The sequence below is a fragment of the Trachurus japonicus genome, chromosome 8, assembly GCF_045865225.1.
Source record: "Trachurus japonicus isolate A0001 chromosome 8, Traja_1.0".
Taxonomy (NCBI): domain Eukaryota; kingdom Metazoa; phylum Chordata; class Actinopteri; order Carangiformes; family Carangidae; genus Trachurus; species Trachurus japonicus.
Genome location: NC_140914.1, coordinates 14,928,220 through 14,945,799, shown reverse-complemented (window position 1 = coordinate 14,945,799; position 17,580 = coordinate 14,928,220). Strand labels below are relative to the sequence as shown.

Here is a 17,580-nt window from a genome sequence, read left to right as displayed (position 1 = left end):
TCAGAAAAAAAGACATTGTTGATGTTGACTCAGCCTGAATACAAGTCTCACTATATTCAGCTGTGCAAACAATAAGTGGCACCTTTGCAATTGCCAACACCACAAATAATTTCATGAAACTGGCAAAACACGTGAGGCTTTTTTTCTTTTCTTTTTTTAAAAAAAAGATCTCCCTGTTCAGTGAATTTCTGCTAAACCAAGCAGCTCCAAAATATTTTGTCAAAAAACATTTTTCTGCTTTTCACCCCTCTTTCCAGTCGAGAAGGTCCGCTTTTTTCCCCCCTCCAATCCAGCGGGTTTACGGGAACCATGAGCTAGAGTAAATTTCTGAGTCAGTGTGGGAAAACCTAAACAGCTGCCTTTTCCACTAAACAGCGGTTTAGACCAACAAGCTATCGTGCAGAGCCTTGTTTCATACGCTAAAATATAGGAGCCTATTCTACAAGTGAGTTTAAACTCATTCACTTGTCACATTCTAAGAGTATGGGCAACATATCCAGCCTGGATGCATTTAGAAACCTAAAAACATGAAAAATTAGGTGTTTTGGATTCACTATTTAGATCATGTAAACCTACTATAAATGAGACACAGGAAAGGACATGCACGCACGGCCTACTGAGCCAAATCTGTCACTGCCAAGCCTCACACCCTGAGTCTCAGATGTTTGGCTGGAGTCCCACAGTGCGCTACAACAACAGAGCAGCTCCAGGTCACTTGGTTGGCCTTGGCTGACCAATTTTGTGGGTTGACCTCTTAGTTAGTGTACACTGTGTTTGGTTTGTTTATTATACTTCATTGTATTATCATTATACTTTTTTTTCATATCCTGATGTCTAGAGACTCTCGTGTCTTCCCCCTCACTGCCCTTAAAGGTCAGTGTACTCGACTTTATCAAAAGCGAAGCTGATTTGGGAAGTGACGCTGGTTTAAAATGCTGGTAAAAAAAAAGCCAAGTCAGCATGCTGTGATGATGTGCATATTGGTTTCCAAGGAAACACAGTAGCTAAGCTAAAATGTGGTGCGGGGATTTCTCCTTCAGCCTGAGCCAGCCTACTGCTCCTTTTCCTTCCATTGACTCCCATTAGGATCCCAGGGGAGACTTTGAATGCTAAATACATGTCTCACAGTGATGACACAATAGATTTTCTGGGAACAAGTGGACTCTTACGAGGCTATCCTAGTCCCCCCTCCCCCTCCCCCCCTTCCCCTTATCCTAATGATGGCCTGAATCAGACAACACCTGACTCACCTCTGTGGACACAGCTGGCTTTTACCAAAGACCATCCGGCTCTATGGCGTCAATCTGTTTCCCACAAGCCCCTCCTTCTGTCCAGATCCCTGCTGAGGTTTGGTAAAACTAACACCAAAACAGATGCCGCGTATCTTTTTAAGCACTGAGCCGATCTGTGCCGAGAAGTATCAGAGATGTTTTTTTATTCCGATTCTTAGCTTTTCACTTAAAGTACAAACCACAGCAATTATAAAACCCTGACTTTTACTGATGAGTAAAATGAGCGAGTTGTTTAAAGGAAGGCAAAGCCTGACATGACAGTATAGCCAGAGTTAATCGCAGAACAATAACCACCTGAGGCTTGGGGTGGTCATAGCTGAGTCAGCAGGGAGGGCTGTATGAGCAGTCCATCAGTCACACACATGTTGCGAGAGATTAGACTGTCTTTAGAGGGCCTGAAGTCACACTTCCTGTAGACAGCCATAAGATGATGCACAAATTATTGAAGCGATGATAAAGAAATTCTTACAATATGGGAGGAAGGTTAAAGTAGGATTAGTGTCGCGACAGTGGGAGTTGTAGAGCTCCTGAGAAATGTATTTTTTGTCATCATATTGTTGAGAATCAACACTGAACCAAGTAAAATTAAAATGAAGTAAAACCAAATTGTGATAATGCCACAAAACAAGAAAAGTTGAGGATACTTTTAATTTTCCCTTTGAATCATCTGCCTGTATGATAAATAAATGGGCAGATAAAAGGGCATTTAAGTTTTAATCAAAATAGGCCTACAGTATTTTAATCTATTATTTGCAATTCACGTTTGGGTTTGAAAATGCAAGGCACAATTTTAAAAATCATGAATACTTATTTAAGCCATATTATAGTACACATTTTAATGTTTAATGAGGTGTATTTGGAAAGAGCACTTTTGGGTCTCAGTATAATAATAGATAATGGAAACTTAACAGCAGTCGTTAAAATATGGTCATGAACAGTGCATGGAAAACATACAAATTATAACCCGTTGCCCTTGGATACGAGCTGCTGTTGTTAGGAAATAATGGTCTTGATGAAGTTACCCAAGATCTGGCGCCCTCTGTAGTGATCTGGTGCTCAGTGTGTGTGCGTGTGTGCATGTGCGTGCGTGCATGTGCGTGCGTGTGTGTGTGAAATTTCTCAGAACTGATTACACACACCACCTCAGCGACGACTCAGTCATTACCTCACACTAGAAACTTAAACCAAACAGACAAAGAAAAAAAAAAAAGAGAGACAAGAACATATATTATAGGCCTGTATGAATTTTTAAATCTACAGTTGGATCAATTTTATGTATTGTTAGGAATTCCTAACTTCATTTAGGACTAGCAGAAGGGGGGGGAGGGCACTTTTCATAGCAGGAATGAATGTATTCTTCCTGTCTGCCAGGAGAGGCTTTACTGGAAGGAGGGGGGGCGGAGCCTGCTCTCGGTTATAGGCTCCTACTCTCCACTCACTCCTTCCACTTCTAACCCTGAGCTCAGAGACAGCTCACAGGCTGTGTCACATCGAGAGGACTACTTTACAAGTCTGCTCAAACTTTAAAGACACTTTTCCCCCTCCCGACAGACAACTGTACACAGCCTTTTATCCCGCATTTGGATTTATTTCAAAAGAGAGAATCTGGAGAAGCATTGAAGGTAAGGAGTCTTTTTTTTTAAATCATTAGCCTATTAATGTGTGTGTGTCAAATAATTATTATATGAATATAACATGGGTGTACAACTGAGAAGAAATGTCTCATTGATGAGTGAGTTTGTTTAGTGAAGCCGGTCACGGCATGTAGGCTGAATTGCGCAACAAGGATTACGCTGTTTTACTGGAACTGACCGTGGTGCCTGAGACCTGAGCGCAGATTGCACAAAAAAAGTTTACCCGAAATGACTAGAAAAGGCAAAGGAGAGGAGTCATGTTTTTCTCTCATTTTTGGGTGGAGAGCAAAAAATGACAAAAAAAGAGAAAAGAAAAAAAGACTGATGGCGCTTTGGGACAATCTCCCACTCATCACCAGAGATGTTTAAAGGCATGATGCATGCACAGCTTCCACATCTGGAAAATAGTTTCAAGAGGAGCTGCAGCAGTTGAAGCCTATTACTGAATAAAACAGATCTGGGATATTATGTCAGTGTGTAGTTAAACTTTTAAACAGAGTTGTAATGACTGGTATAATCTTTTCCACACTGAGCTCTGTAACTCACTTCTTTCTCTTTTTTTCTCCTCAGGTGTTTCATTTCCAGACAACCTGAGAGCTGACCTCTTCATGCCCTCCCAGACACCCCGCTGAACCTCAGTTTACCTCCACCTCTTCCTCTCTCCTCTGTGTGGCGCCCGGTGCACCCCAGGCTACTTAGAGAGCGGGCACAGCGCCATGGTAACTCACAGCAAGTTTGACTCCGCAATGAGCAGCAGCCTCTTGGACTCCAACATGCGGCTGCCTCACCGTTTCAAGACTTTCACCAAGTCGCAGTACCAGATGATCCTCACCACGCTCCACAAGCTCCAGGAGAGTGGCTTCTACTGGGGCGCCATCAACGGGAAGGAGGCCAACGCCATGCTGGCGGCCGAGACCACCGGCACCTTCCTCGTCCGGGACAGCTCTGACAACCGCCACCTGTTCACCCTCAGTGTCAAGACCGCGTCGGGCACCAAGAACCTGAGGATCCAGTGCGACTCGACATCTTTTTACCTGCAAACAGACCCTAAGAACATTCAGTCCGTTCCCCACTTTGACTGCGTCCTGAAGCTGGTGCATTACTACATGCCTCAGAGCAAGGGCAACACTCGCAGTGGGAATATGTATTACATTTATTCTGGAGGTGAGAAGATCCCTCTGGAGCTCCTCAAACCTCTCTCCTGCAGCTTGTCCACCTTGCAGCACCTGTGCAGGAAAACAGTCAATGGACATTTGGACATTTCCTCTAAAAGAGACCAGCTTCCTCATCCTCTTAAAGAATTCCTCCAGGAGTATGATGCTCCCATCTAGAAGTGTTGGACTGATGCTCTCGAAAGGAGCAGGGGCTTTAAAAGTGTAGCAAAAGAAGCTGGATGGTTTCGGTACAGCTACATGTGATGTGTGTGAGGAGGAATGATAAAGCAGAGACCAAAGGAGAGTCAAGCCCAGGACTGAGCTTGTGAGAAGGACCCGTTTTGTACTGACAAGATGTGTGTAGTCCACATTTCAGGAAAGAGACACTGGACTGGCGAGGACGAAGGCACAAAGAGAACCGGGAGAAAAGTCTGGTGTTATGAAACAGAGATAACCCCCGTCGTCCTCCTCTGCCTCACTGATGACGTACAACTTACTGAAAACTGAAGTGAGGCTCACAGTCAGCTGTCTGTACTCTGATGACACACAGGTTCCCTTTGCTGCTGCTGCTGCTGCTGCTGCTAAACCAATGTGCTGCGAGGCTGCCCAGCTCGCGCACATAAGCCTCAGAAAATCATCCATCTATTAAAGCTGGACTGGCTTTTTTTGTTTTGTTTTGTTTTGTTTTGTGTTGTTTTTTTGCTGACATTGGATGATAATCTTGGACAGATTCACCATGTCCATCCGCAAACCAGGCACCTCTGACCAAGTGTACGCTGGAAATTCACAAACAATGGAAACTCTGTGCCAGCCACAGTGGGAAAGGGCTGAATTTTTTTTTCATCTGAATCTATTTTAAGACCATAAAATGTGGAAAGAGGATTGCGTGATCTTTTTCTTCAGAGGAAGGGTTTATGCCAAACTTGCCTGAACTTAGACAACAGTTTGTTGGAAGCCCAACATGACTGAATCTTAGAGAATCTTAATGTAGAGAACAGTACCACTGCTGAGAACTAGAAGTATGTGTGGCGTCAGTGGTGAGGAAATACATACCAAAAGACGTGGTAGTGTCTGTGACGCAAGACAGAATCGTCACTGCTCGCAAATGAATGTATTAATACTTTGTATCTGTCTTTTCATAATAAGAGGAAGAGTCAAAATGTGTCTTTTCCTTAAACCAATGTTTACATTAGTGAAGATGAAACGGTAAATATGTCATTGTGCTGTCTTTTGTAAAGATGTACTTTTGCCCGCCAGACCACTGGCAGTGGATGCTTGAAGATATTTGTTTGACGAAGCAAGCAGACTGATACAACTTTGCACTTATTTATATTTGTAAAAAGAACATTTCATTAATTTATAATAAAGAGCACTATTTTTCTATGAAATGAGATCTCATTGTTTGATTTGCTGTGGGATGACTAAATCGTTCTTTTCTTCATCTTGGGGATTTACTTCACTGATAGTGAAACAAACCACAAGTTCATGAGTTCTTCTTAAAGATTACTAAGCACCACCTCCTACTTTGAACCCAGATGGGTAACCACAGTCCTTCGTGTGGCGGCATTAAACACAAACATGCTTCAGTGTGTTATCAGTTTCTTATCATGCACCAAGAGCTTTGAAGTTTCTCTTTTAAAGGGTAGTTCCTGAGAAGACGCTGCAAGTTTAATTTAATCACATCCTCCCTCTTACAAAGAAGTTGAGCAGCTGCTTCAAAATAAACTACACCAGAACTGTGACACAACAATCCAGTTTTCCAGAGAAGTGACTGGAGACTCATCCATTGTGGTGTGACAGACTGGATTGTGGCTTAAGTGTGATTCGACATGCTGTCACATGCACATTAATAATGATTTGGCAGCCTGTATGAATGGCTGTAACAAGCAGACAGATTCTCATAAACTCTCTCCACCCTGTACACAAATACACACACACACTCAGGTATGTCAGCTGGTCTATTTCAGTACACGGGAATTCAAAAGACACCAGGTGAACGTGGCGTAGAAGCCTGTCTGGTAATTAAACAAAGCCCTGCGATTCTCTGGAACAACTTGTTCACAATTATAATAACAGAGTGTCAGACATATGTTTTGTTTACCCGCGTGCCAGGCTTCCGACTTCATCCAAAACATCATTACTTTACTCTGTTATAAAACTGCCCCCCATCAGGGAATCCATCAATTCTCCTCCAATCAGATACGCAGTGAGTTGCATCTGTGTTCTTCTGCAGCTTGAATTATTGTTGAGGAATTATTTTTAGCACCACACATCCTGTGCTCCATAGCTGTCTCTCCTTTTTCTTTTTTCTTTTTTTTTGATAAAAATAGGGCTCAGTTTCCATTTTCCAGATAAATTCGAGTGTATGAGAGAAATGGTTGGACCTTTTGTTTTACAGTGAAATCAGGAATGACGTTTTCTTTTGTCAAACTTTTTACATTTGTTCATACATCAGTCATATAGCATATAGAGCATGTTATGGTGTAATTCAATGTTATAACATATTTGCTAACTGTTCAATAAATATAGTATTGACACATAAAGCAGTGGGGCCTCTGAGATACCAAACTATTAGGAAGGAAAGCAGATGTTACAAAAAAAAATCTACTTGATCATGTCATCAATAACTTGTTAATCCTTTCCCAGATGTGCTGCACATTCCATTATTGCAAAGCCCTGTTAAAGCACGGATCACCAAATATGCACTGTAACATAACATTAGCGACCCCAGCCAGGGACACCTGCAGATTTACTGCAAACCGCTAGATGATGGATAAAGTGGAATCTGCAATAACCTTCATATTACAGGAAGACTCTCTGGCTCTACCTGCCTCCACAGCACTCAACTGTTTGCTTTGAGCCAGTGAAGTTTAGTGCCGAAGCTTCAGTAAGATAAAGGACCTCTGAGGTGATTTGCACTCTGTGAGTGGTTCAAAACACTATCATTTATTTCCAGTAATGTGTTGATATGAAATACACATTCTATTATAATACACTTTCAGAAGACTATTCATAAATGTTTTTAATATGCCAGAGAGGCTGCTTGGAAAGGTCTTTGCTTTTCTAGCGAAACATAAAACATTCCAGAAAAGCACAGTAAAGTCCTTTAATTACTCGGCGCTGAATAATCTGAGGGTCTTTGTAACATCGTGATTCATTTTTCTGGCTTAATTCATTTGAAGGAGGTTAGCGCAGGCAAGGAAGGAAGGAACATTAAATGCACCCTTTGTGTGTGATAATACCAAATAAGTCCAGGCTGCTGCAAAATTGCTGAGCATAAAACTATCACCCATCATTCCTGTCTGCCAGGAAGCCTGAGCTCTATGTATATACTTTACACAAGGGGGAGAGTTGCAGGTGGATGGGGACAGATAAGAAATAAAAAGAAGAAAGATGAAGATAGATAGTCTGTATGGAAGAGGTGTTTGTTTTTTTTTGTTTTGTATTTTATATATATATATTTTTTTTTTCTTTTTTTTTTTTTTATATTTGTATGTGTTTGATTTAAGAAAATTAAGCATGTTAAACAGCTATAAGTTCTCTGTGTTGGCTTGTCTGGTAGCCTGTTTAGTGAGAAGTCTAAAGAAAGCACCTGTGTATAAATCACTAACACCTTTATGGCCTAATTGACGCCTGAAAACAGACTGACCTTCAGCGTTGCTCAGGAGAAATTCTCTGGTACTCTCTGATCATGTGATTCTTGAGAATTGTCATTATGCTGCTGCAGGCCCCTCCCCCCCATCACCCTGCCTCCCTCCCACGAGCCACTCACTGTGTCTAAATCTGAAACCATTACAGCTCCCACATCAGGTTTTTCTGAGGAAGAGACAGCATGTCCTCTGTAGTTGTACACACAAACTTAAACACATAGGTACACTTATTTAGAGACTTTGTTTAGCACAAATACCTACAGTAGCCTACTGTATATATTTTAGGGGTTGTACATTTCTACATGTCAGGTACTTTTTTTATGACATACTGTACTGCTTAGTGTAGTGTTACTTAGAATTGTAGCTGTGTCAGACTGATCTTAACTGTGTAACAATATGACACATGAAATACTACCTCAGCATTACACTGGAATCCTGTTGTACTAGATCATCTTAAGCAGTTTATACTGGTTGTATAAAAATGAGGTAATGACTTTATCTGATTTGAGCACAGTGCCTTTTAATTCAACGAAATTACATAATGTGATGCTGGATACATGATAAATAACATACTGTTTGGGAAAATCCATTCACGTCATCCTTTTAGAAATAATTACAAGTAGGATGTGGGATTGTGTGGAGGTCCCCTTACAAGATAGATGATCTGTAATCACTGATAACAAGCAGTCGCATGTGAGATTTCTTGAAACTAGCACCACAGAGCACTGTCTGACATGACAAGTACTGTATCAAGCATTTTTAGCTTGATGAAAACTCAGAAATTCACAAAACATTAACCAGTCTCACTAGATTTTAACTATATCATATGTGATTATCCCATTTATTTGTTTTATGATGCTACTAATCCACATTTTACAAGGTAACAGAAGTGGTCTATAAAGTGATCATAGGAAATGGACTTTGGCCACTTGTTCATGAGACACAGAGCTTAAAAATACTCACCAGAAGTAGAGTAATAAATAGATTATAATTCGGTGCAGTACAGTACAAAATAAGAAAATATACAAAAGAACATTATATTTATGTGAAATCTACAAGGAATAATATACAAATGTTAATAAAAAAAGACAACAATATAGAGCTGCATGTACAAATATAAAACATACATGCATATAAGGACATGTAATACTGATCTATACCTTACAACATTTTTCATATAGAGCAGTTTGAGATCACAGGCTACTCCTTTCAACCAGCTTTTCTTTCTGTCGCATGTTAAAGGTGTACAGAAAAGAAAATTGAATTTGAGCCCACTCTGGGTCATAAAATTAGTGTAATAACTCATCTATCAGACGATGTAGGCCAAACTTTGTGCAAAATTCTATTTTTGAGTAAATCCGTGATGAAAGTGTGTATTTTAGTGTAGTTTTTTTTTTCGTATTGGATAATGCAGGCGCACGGATTATACGTCAGCCTGTACACGATTCACTAGCCACTGATATTGGATCCGTAATCCGTCATTCAAACGTCTGAGACACGCACACACACACGGAGCTCGGGCTCGCCCCAAACTTTGAATATCCCGCCCGCTCGATAACGACCAATCAAATTCATTTTCCTTACTCGGGTAAACTCGTGTTGCAGCTCGTGACAACTCGGCGCGACAAACGGGACAAACGGCCATTTCTGTACACCTTTAAAGATGTATGAAAAAGGCCCTTTATGTTGTCGTCATTGCGTATTAGCATGTGCTCCCTCTTATGTTGCCTGGATACAAACTACACGGTTTCTCGCACAAAGTATCATCAAGGCTTGAAGTGATATACTGAAGTGTTACATGGGGTCACTGAAAGGAAGTACCATTTGGGGAACTATTGCTACGTATGCTGTTTGGTGATTCTTCCAACTTAAGTGTGTCGACTCGACGGGGCCTTCGCAAAAAATGAGGAAGGTTACAAAAGCTGTACAACTTACGGTAAGTATAGCACCCACAAATTCGACAATATAGAGCAGTTAGTTGCCCTTTACGGAAAGCAGAATTATTTAATATTCATGTATTCTCCTAACATTTTTGGTTCTCTCACAAGAACTCGAACTGTTGTGCAATGTATACTTAAAAAAAAAAATACTGTAAGCATTTACTGTCATGCCGAATGTAATTATTACATTGGTAAAAATAACTTCTGCTTATCTCTCAGCTGCAGAAAGTTGCATATTATACTAACACTGTGCAATGGGGAAGGCCTGTTTGTGTCTGTGCCGGCTCATTTTACCACATTTGCCCATTTTGACCTTAGCACGTGCGAATACAGTAAGCGCACAGCCTTACTGGAGCTCTTGAGCGCGTGGTGGAGAAACAGCGAAAGCCTGATTCCCACTCATCTTTCCAGTCTCTCAGTGTGTTTACAATTCCACAACTGCAGGTTGCCATGGAGCTTGTGTCAATGAGCTCCAGATGCCAGTTATCCTAGCCAACCAGGGAGAAGCTTTGAGCCTGCACAGCCCATAAGTCCCTCCCTCCAGGTCTCTTCTCCCGGCACGCTCCTCCTGTTCCTCCTCTGGGCCTCCAGATTTACTGTAAGCACTCCACTCCCCTGCGCTGTACTCCACTTCTGGCTATCATACTATAAATCTGTGTGTTCATACCTGGATCGTCTACCATTAGCCTACAGCAGCTCTGTGCAGACTTTTTATACCCCTGCTCTGCTTTGCGTCAGTGGGGGTGCTGGTTCTAAACAGAGAAAAAGCAGATGAAGCAGGATAATGAGGGAATACTACAAATTTAGACTCTTACGCCATTGACAGGACTATGCACAAGCACTTTCTGGCAGCTCTTAAAAAGGTTTTTTCTCTTATCACGCAAATTACAACTATTAATATAACAGATTGTGCAGACAAGACTAACTTTTACATGCTGTACTTTGAGTTATAGCATCTTTCTGTAACTGTCAAGTATACTGATGCCATATTCAAAGCAACCTAATACAATCCAATGCAGCACCTCTCCCATGCATTCTTCTTATAATGGCCAGTTTTTGTTCAAACGTCCTGAGAGGTGATATTCAACTTCACAGTGTTGTACTGGACTACATAATATTGTATATCAACACCACAACAAACTACAACCTCAAAATGAACATTATTCTGTCTATGAGGGAAAAGATGTATGATTAAGCCATTGTATTGGAGCTCTCAGGTGTATTCAGTAAGGTGTAGTTTCCTTTCCAGCAGTGGTAATTTAGTGTTTTCAGTTCAGGGTGGAATCATGTAGAGATGTTTTGAATCATTTGAGTATTACTCCTACTATAGCTCCTGTTGTAGTGTGAAATCCTACCTACAGTTTTACGAGAAACCAGCCATGCAAGTTGCAAAAGGCCACTTTGAATTATTTACATTTCCTTGGTAGTGTGATCCATGTTGTACAGTTTGTCATTTTGTAGTAACTACTTTGAGTCATAACCACAATAAGGCTATGTCACAGTGAGGCTCCGCACACCTACACAGTGAGCTAACAATAGTCAGCAGGTGATAGTTACAGCAAGGTTTACATTATATAAACCACTTTGTATTAGTTCACAGGTGCAGAAGTGTGTAGCGGAACTGCAAAAAGAGTGGTGTGTATGTGTGTTTGTGTGTGTGGGTGTGTGACCTGATAAAGCTGTCTGGCTTTTATGAAGTTACTGAAATCCTCTATGTTCAGGTAAATCGTTCATAGTTTTCCTTTCCTTTCTGCATTTACTGAAACAAGTTGGAGTAACCAGTCAACTGTCGATCAGGTACTGAATGTAAACAATGCCAGCTGAAGAGAAATCCCTCCCGCACTGCTGGGAAACACCCTCTGAGTCACCGCTGCAGAAGAGTAGGCTGCACAAGATACCTCAGTGCACTGTACTATTATACACAGCATTCATTACACAGCGGCACCCATACTCCCGTAATCAGCAATCAAACAACCATGTATGCACAGTGTATGATGGAAAGAAATGTGGCGACACCTTTGTTAACAAGCTTGTTGCTATGCAGCGCTCTGGTGATGCCCTGACTCACTTCCTGATCAACTTATCTGAGTGGGAAACACTTCAACAAATCAACATTTGCTCACTATCTTCAGTTATATGCTCCAACTAATAAACTGAAATTACAGATGCAGGGATGATTTGCTGTCTGTTACAGCTCCTGCTGCTGTGAGAATACACACCACACCTTTTCCTCTAAATCGTAAACAGTGTCTCTTGCTACTCATGGCAGTTACTAACTACGGTGTCTGCTGACATGAGAAGATGAACTGGGTTTTTTTTCCATAAATAATCTTGGCTACATATCTCCATGACAATTTTCAGCATGCGTAGGGCCATTATATAACACCATCGCATGTGCGTAACACTTTTATTTGAACTGGGTGTGTCTTTCACATCATGGACACTTGATCTGTGTTGTGACATAAATGGGAAGTGTGGCACGTTTACGCAAATACTGTCCCCATTCATTGTGCGGCACAAGTTATCATTGCCATGGGAACCAAATAATGCAATGTTCTTATGTGAGATTTACACTTAGAGATGTGCCAATCGGCTGTATGGGCGCGGTTCAGAATAAATGCTGCTGGATTTGGCTGTACTTCCATCATGTTGGAAGATTGAAGTGAAGATTTGGTTTCCTTGTCATCATTCAACACATATTAATAATAACAAGTTGTTGATTTAATGCCGGAAAACTATTTTGTATAATATATATAAACAAAAATAAAGGAACTTCCTGCTCTTGTAAAACCACCCTGTTTTGCAAGAGAAGCCAAACTATTTTCTCCAGAAATACTCAAGTACTCCAAAGATTCCAGGGATTTCCTCTGAACCTGTCTGAGTATCAGACAACTGATCAGGCCAACAAAACATTTTCGATCACGTGGCGTGTAAGGGTAGAAAGTGTGTTACAGTCCACAGACTGTAGGGTTACCACCCACGCCACCCTGAAGGAGAATTTTTACAGCTGTTAGTCTGGTTGTGGTGTATTGTATCAAACAGAAAGTAACAGCTGGCAGATGCACAGTTGTGACACAGAAGTGTGACTTATAGTTCCTCAGAAATTTCCTCTGAGCCAGGCTTTTTATAGATCTCGTAACAGCATGTAAAAGATGGAGAGATAACTTGTACACTGGGTTCTTTGTCACCATTAGCTTGTGTGGATGTGTTTCACCAATCAGCAGGCAGAGACATGCTGCATGATGCATGATAAGCACATTTACCTCTGCCATTCCATCAGTCCAATGCACAATCCAAAGCACTTTAAAGTCATGTTAACAAGAGATACATTAAATAACAACAGTAGTGTGCATGTTAAAATATCATTGTTTGATATTTGGCAGGTTAGTGTTTCATTGAGTGTAACATGAACAGACCAAAATCAACAAATTAAACCACTATGATGTTCATTCATTTTTTTATAGACATAGGAATATGGACTATTACTATTAAGAAAATACACAATATACATATTTTAAACTGTAATATATATCTGAGTGAATTAGTGAGCATGCAAAATGAAACTACACATTTGTGACCTACTTTTAGGCATGCACATCTTCAATGGGAAACAGTGAGAGTCACAAGCATGCTAGGAGAATATTAAAATATATAGACAGGTGGTTCTGGTCTTTTCATGGCACTTGTTGAAATTAAGAAGAATTTAGCCTGTGATATGCAAAGTTGGTGGTCATAAATTTAACTGAAGTTTTTTTTCTCAGCTTCACCAAGTAAACAACAGCCCAGGACTAACTCTAATCCTAAACCTAACCCTAAACCTAACCGGTTGGTTATAACAGCGGTCCTGGGCTGTTAATTACTTGGTGATATCAGATCATGTATTCCTTCAACCCATGCCATTCTGCTCACAGCTGTGCTCCTCAAGGCAAAACAAAACACTGTTTTTGCAAAGAATAGGGGCGAGCTGCAATTCCTTGGAAATCATGCTGCAGGTGCCTACAGGAACTATTATACTCTGGAAATTTGACTGAACATCTTCATTCTCCCTGTCCTGTATACATGTAGTATATCATGTCCTCAACCACCCCATGGATGTAACTGTGGACTTTTTACCTCTTGCATAATCAGGAAGTTATCAGAGTATGATTAATAATAATAATAATCCTTCACTCCAACTGGCAATAAACAAGTGAGTTCTTGTCCATATCAGGGGTGTTCCTGCTAACTGATAAGTATCCTTATTTATTATTACCTGTAAGTATCTCACGCTTGATGATAACTGTCTTAACAATAAGTGCCAGTTGAAGTGAATCATAGCCTACCGGCTGAATTAAAACCAGAAGTGAATTAATTTAAGTACATGAACATGAATGCCCCTTTTTCATGCACATAGGGAACCTCAATATGCCCTTCCTTTTGGCAGCTACCTTTTTTTCACCTTCATTCCAAAACTACTAAATCAAGTTGAAAGATTACTCCAAATGTTCAGCAGGGTCTTTTTGATAACAGTTAGACATACAATGCAGGTACCTCTTTTACTTAACTCTCGAAGATGCTTTTAATTTTCTCTTCAGTCCCAGCCAGTGTCAGATCAGACCTCATGACCAAAATTTCACACACATTTTTTTTTTTCACAGATGCAATAGTTCCTCCCCAACAACTGCAAACAGAAATTTATGCAAAACCTGTATAGTTCCCCAAGATTACCGTACGACAAACCCAATAAACTGACCTCTGCTGGGGAAAGTGGATGTGGCATTTGCATCCATGTAAACAATATGTTAACAAATGCTGCTGCACGCTGCTCCCTGCTGTTACACGAGTCAGGTTAGCTCTTATAGCAGCCAACATTTTTTGATAAGGCAGTGTGGAGCATGCAATGTGACCAAACACTGGAGTTCAGTCACTTGAACGAGAGACAGAGTGAGAGAGAGGAAAATGGACTCAAAGCCACATTTTTGGATCATGTGTGGATCATAAGCCAGCAGCAGGAGCTTTCCTGGAAACCCTCTGATAGTGTGACAGCCAGCTGAGCCATTCAATACATCAAGCCACGTACTTACTGTAGTATACTATGACAACCGCTTGTGTATGTGTGTCGTTGTGTGTGTGTGTGTGTGCATATACCGGTATGTGTGTGTGTGTGTGTGTGTGTGTGTGTGTTTCTTATCTTGTTTTACTATAGTCTGGTTTTGTGGGGACCAAGCCCATGTCTGTTTGAGGGCTGTTTCAGGGTTTGATTAAAGTCCTGGTCAGGATTAAGGTTAGGGTTAGGTATCTAGTTGGTTAAAGCTAGGGTAATAGACTAAGTGCTGCATTATCTCAACGATGGGTCCCCACATATAGGAAGAAAGATCTGTGTGTGTATACATTAGGTAACTGTGTTGTGATAAAAGGACAAAAGACCAGAGCTTAGTCAAATGGCATGAACAGACCTGTCCTGTAGCAGAGGTCATCAGAAACGACCTTGAATAGCCTCGAGGAGTGCCGGAATGGTGCGTCAGTAAACAATGCAGCCGTTTTCCTGGATCTCACACTAAAAGCCCCCCCCCCCCTCCTCCAAAAAAATAAAAAATAAAAACAGATAAATAAATGGAATAGAAATAAAAAAAAATGTGCTAGGACTAAATCAAAGACTGGTGGCACTAGAAATACACCAGAATAATTTTGTTCAACAGTTAGTTAGTAGAAAAACTAAATGTATGCATGAAGTGAAATCACTCAAGTAAAGTACTTCATTAAAATCACATTGCACTACTTTGGTGTATATTGTGTAAATTATGTTGTATCCGGGCTTACAAGAAAAAGTACAACTTACAGTGTAGCCTAAAGTTTTAGATTTGATAATGAATAAAATCTGAAGACATTTTGCTCTAAAACATATTCAATTATAAATACCGTACTTGTGATCTATGTACGCGTGATAGTACAGGGGTTTTTCAAAGCCATTAAATACCAGGACATGGAACAAACCGATTTGCTCTCCAGTCCACTGTGATAGTCTGCATGTGTTCATATTCACACTCTTACAGACTAAAAGTAACCTTCTAAGAGGAAAGGCTTTTGTAGAAGAGGTAAACCACTAAACCAAATTACAACTTGGAAAGTACAGAGGTAGTGACGCTGAAGTCATGCAACCATGTGGTGGAGTTTGTTTATAGCCTAACATTAGCTTTTTACCACTGATGATTGTACCCAGGCTTTCAGTTGTTAAGATAACCTTGTTGAAGAAAGCATGTAAATAATATTGATAAAGGGATCAGTGTGATGCTAACTTTTTGGTTGGCCCATAAACATTTTGATTATACTTGTATCTTCACGTAATCAGCTTTTCATGAATAACATATGGCTTAATATATGTTTTACTATGAGATCCCACCAACAGGCAGCAAGCATAACAAAAATAAAACAAACCTAAGAATAATGTGATAACAAGGAGGAAGTCGTGAAAGATGTTGTCACTCACAGAGAACATTCATTTCAAAAGGAGCTGTTTTAAATCCTTCCAAGCTCTCGTCTTTGTTTAGTTATCAAGCCGTGTTGTTGTGTAGTCAATCAAAATAAATCTCTTTTGTTAAAACATTAGCTTTTCGAATGAACTTTGAGTGAGTGAGTTTAAGTAGACAGCTTGTACTCCAGCAGTTTGTGGGCCCCAGGCTCTGTCTCTTCATTTGAAAGTATCTTTGTCCTACTGTAGCAGGTCCTCACTTGTACTTTTTGAAATTTTTTTGGGCAACCTGGAAATTTTTGCCGCGGGGAAACAAGTACAAACTTAGACCAGTTGGGGCTTTCTTCCGAAAATATGGGCATGAATAATGAGAATTACTCATGCTTATTTTGACATGGGATTAAAAAGAACACTCCCTCCTTTGGGCACAACAGAGACATCCCCACAGTTTGATATCAGAGGAGACGAGAAAAAAATGTAGGTGTTGTATTTCTAATCCCTTTGATTCTTAGAAATCTGGGGTTGTTTTCAGTGGGGAATTCCTGTCAGGACACAAAAGGTGTCCCAGGAAAAAACAAAACAAAAAACGCGGTTGCCATGGAGATGTCCGCTGAAGATACTCTGATCTCTCACGTCACAGGAAACTGCACGGCACCGAGGACGCTCCAGAAACTGCTCCTGCCACTTCCATGGAAACTCATCACGGTCGAGCAGGGAACAATCTGATACTGTGCTGTTCTCTGTGTCCCAGCAGGCCTCACTCACTCAGCCCACACACCAACTCCAAAGCAGGCCCTGCCACTCGCTGACTCTCACAACACAACAAACCTCGACCTCAAATGTCACTGTCATGATCACAAAGCCCACCATTATGGGCTCAGTGGCCTGAAGAGGAAATAAAACTCTTTGCTCTTTATTTAATGGGGAAAATCCTTTTAAAGGTCCCATGGCTTTCCATTACGTTAAGTAAAAATATTTCAGAGGAAGTAAGTTCATGAATGTTTTGATTAACATTCATTATGCTTCTGAAATTCTGTGTGTTTTATATCCGTGCATGCGTGCAAATGAGGGTTTCATCCGCGTCTGTAAATCTCTGAAAACTCTGATGTGTTCATTAAAAATGCAGCAGCGGTTGAGACTTTTATTTTCAGTTTGTGTTCATTTAAAAAAACAACACAGTCTGCAGTGTATTTACTGGATGTTAGTTTAATGAATTCAGTGTGAAGTAACACTGACAGGGTAAAAAAAAAAGGTCATTCTCCAATTAAGCTTTACAAGGGTGGCTTGGGGGGAGGCTTATAAGCTGCTTTAAACATTTACGCCTGATCAGCTGGGTCAAGTAGGCTAACTGTTATTTGTGTGCACCACAATGGCAAAGGTTAATTAAGAACTGCGTTACATCTACGATAGAAAACACAGACTAGATCGGTGTGTGGGTCATGTGTGCAAGACTATAGGTAAA

The 17,580-nt window shown here is 40.6% G+C and overlaps 1 protein-coding gene across 1 annotated transcript; it reads left to right on the top strand.

The window, feature by feature from the left end:
* The first annotated feature begins 2,738 nt into the window (after positions 1 to 2,738).
* Positions 2,739 to 5,468, top strand: socs3a (suppressor of cytokine signaling 3a). The gene is made up of 2 exons (XM_085784167.1): positions 2,739 to 2,914; positions 3,497 to 5,468. The coding sequence occupies exon 2, from the start codon at positions 3,643 to 3,645 to the stop codon at positions 4,255 to 4,257; it is 615 nt and encodes a 204-aa protein (XP_085640293.1). The 5' UTR covers positions 2,739 to 2,914; positions 3,497 to 3,642; the 3' UTR covers positions 4,258 to 5,468.
* The last annotated feature ends 12,112 nt before the right edge of the window (positions 5,469 to 17,580 follow it).

What these genes read in the sequence shown, in the direction of transcription:
- socs3a (XM_085784167.1), top strand. Translation starts at nt 3,643, where the DNA reads ATGGTAACTCACAGCAAGTTTGACTCCGCAATGAGCAGCAGCCTCTTG.